The sequence below is a fragment of the Nannospalax galili genome, unplaced genomic scaffold (assembly GCF_000622305.1).
Source record: "Nannospalax galili isolate Female #2095 unplaced genomic scaffold, S.galili_v1.0 scaffold1097, whole genome shotgun sequence".
Lineage (NCBI taxonomy): Eukaryota > Metazoa > Chordata > Mammalia > Rodentia > Spalacidae > Nannospalax > Nannospalax galili.
In genome coordinates, this window is record NW_008340640.1 from 1,832,253 (window position 1) to 1,834,677 (window position 2,425).

Sequence of the window (2,425 nt, forward strand, 5' to 3'; positions counted from 1 at the left end):
GCATAGATCTCAAAACAAGCTATTGTCACCTAACAACTTTAATTCCATGAATCTGTTCTTTTTCAAAGTTAAAACCTAAACATTTATTTTTCTTAAAAATGACTTTTTAAAAACGTCATTGTCTTAGCCTCCCCTTTATTTGGCAGGCAATAAAGGGAAAATATTTAGAGAGGGGATAGTCTTTCAGGGGTGACAGCTGCTGTTTTAACACCTGCCTTTACACCTGGGAGGAGGCAGGCAGAAGTGGTTAAAATTCTATTGTTCTATTAATGGGCCAGATTTCATACATAATCTAGGACTTAACTTTTGATTTTTCCATAAAAGAAACCAGCAAGATCTTAGATACAAAAAGAAAGACCAAAATCTCAAAATTCAGTCCCCACCTCTCAATGGTGGCATGGTCCCTTAAAAAGTGATACAAAAGGCACTTCCCTAGAATTACAAAACTGTATTATTCATTGACTATTTTAAGTAAAACAAAGGGGTATATCTCTTGAGCATTTAGCAACTTTGTTGTTAACAATTTTATGGTTTTAATCTAGGCCCAAATAAGTTATTTTCTTAATTGGAATGCTTTTTCTTTTAACAGACATGAATGTCTTTTTTTGTGCTTGCTGGTATTATAGTAGAAAGATCCAGTGTGACCAAAAAGCTTTTGAAATACCTAAATGAATTTTTTTCTTAACAGAGGAAGCATTAAACTATATCTTCTGGAATTTAGCAAATTGAATATGGTAGAAGTCAAGATAATGACAAATTCATGTGATTTATTCTACTAAAATGCTCTTATATACTTTTATAAACACAAAATAAAAAATTAAGAATTTCCAAAAGCATATCTTTTCCCATTTATGATTTCACTACTGTTTCTACTCAGATTTTGCTGTTTTCTTGTGCTGGGGACAAAACCCAGAGTCTCATGAACACTTGTCTAACAATGTACCACTGAGCTACATGACTAGTCCTATCATCTCTGTCAGTTGTCTCTTTCATAAATGAGTCCTAAACATACACAGTTCCAGCACTTGACTCTTCCTGAGAACTCATGAAAATCTCTCTCTCTCCTGGCCACATTTCTAGGTAGATTTCCTGTAGGAAGCTATTTCATAGTATATCTCTAATCAAGCACTTTAAAAGAAGTTTAAGGGGCTGGAGAGATGGTTTAGTGGCTAAGAGCACTTACTCCTGCAGAGGACCTAGGTTCAGTTTCCAACACCCACATGATGGCTCACTACCACCTGTAACCCCAGTTCCAGGGGATTAGAAGTCCTCTTCTGACCTCTGTCAGCATAAAATATATTTTTTAAACAAGCAAAACATAACTCTTTAAACTTTAAGTCAATTTCCATTATCCTTTAAATTTACTCCAGAATAACAAATTGACTTAGATGAACTCCACACACATTTCTAAAGGAGTGTCAAAGTGGGTTAAATCGGACTTTCAAAATATTTAAGTCAAAGATCATTGATTTGTGTGTGTATGTGTGTGCGTGTGTGTGTGTGTGTGTGTGAGAGAGAGAGAGAGAGAGAGAGAGAGAGAGAGAGAGAGAAGAAAGTTTAAATCAAGTGAAGGTAACCTGAAATTCAGTCAATTCCAGATGGATTCAGGGATTCTAGTCATTCCAAGAAGAATCTAGACGTCAACTCCTTACAACTGAAGAGAACATAGGAAATTGTCACCCCCCTTCGCATATCCTTAAAAAGTCCTAGGAGAATTAGTCAGTGGCCTTGACGCTAGGCTTTGGAGGATACTGCTTCATTTCTTCAAGCTGAAGTCTCCTGGAAGCCTTGGTAGACAGGTGGGAGGGGGCTGGCTATCGACTATCCCGTCCAATGAACAGCTAAGTTAGTAACTATGAATTGGCAAATGATATTTGTTTTGTTTGTTATTCATTAATTGAGAAGCAAACATAGATAACATCACACAATGCAGACAGTTAACCCTACCCCAGACTGCCTGGCCACTTTGACACTAGGTCCTGATGATTCAGCCTTTGGCGCTCCTCTCGCCAGGCCAGGCCCTGGCCGGAAGGGCGCGGCGGGGGTGGAGCAGGTGGAACGGGGGCGTGGCTTCGAGGAGGCGGAGACAAGATGGCCGCCCTGAGCGCTTGGAGGACTTAAGAGGCGCGGCCCGGGCCACGCCCCGGGCGGGAGGGCCGCTCTGTGCGCGCCCGCTCTATGATGCTTGTGCGCGTCCCCCGCGCGCCGCGCTGCGGGCGGGGCGGGTCTCCGGGATTCCAAGGGCTCGGTTACGGAAGAAGCGCAGCGCCGGCTGGGGAGGGGGCTGGATGCGCGCGCACCCGGGGGGAGGCCGCTGCTGCCCGGAGCAGGAGGAGGGGGAGAGCGCGGCGGGCGGCAGCGGCGCTGGCGGCGACTCCGCCATAGAGCAGGGGGGCCAGGGCAGCGCGCTCGCCCCGTCCCCGGT

At 43.9% G+C, this 2,425-nt stretch overlaps 1 protein-coding gene across 1 annotated transcript in view; it reads left to right on the forward strand.

The window, feature by feature from the left end:
• The first annotated feature begins 2,156 nt into the window (after positions 1–2,156).
• The window catches only part of Mbd2 (methyl-CpG binding domain protein 2), a 73,234-nt gene continuing 72,965 nt past the window's right edge, over positions 2,157–2,425 (forward strand). The window contains exon 1 of the mRNA XM_008835683.3: positions 2,157–2,423. Coding sequence (XP_008833905.1) covers positions 2,289–2,423 — 135 coding nt within the window. The 5' untranslated portion in view covers positions 2,157–2,288. The remainder of the gene's footprint in view (positions 2,424–2,425) is intronic.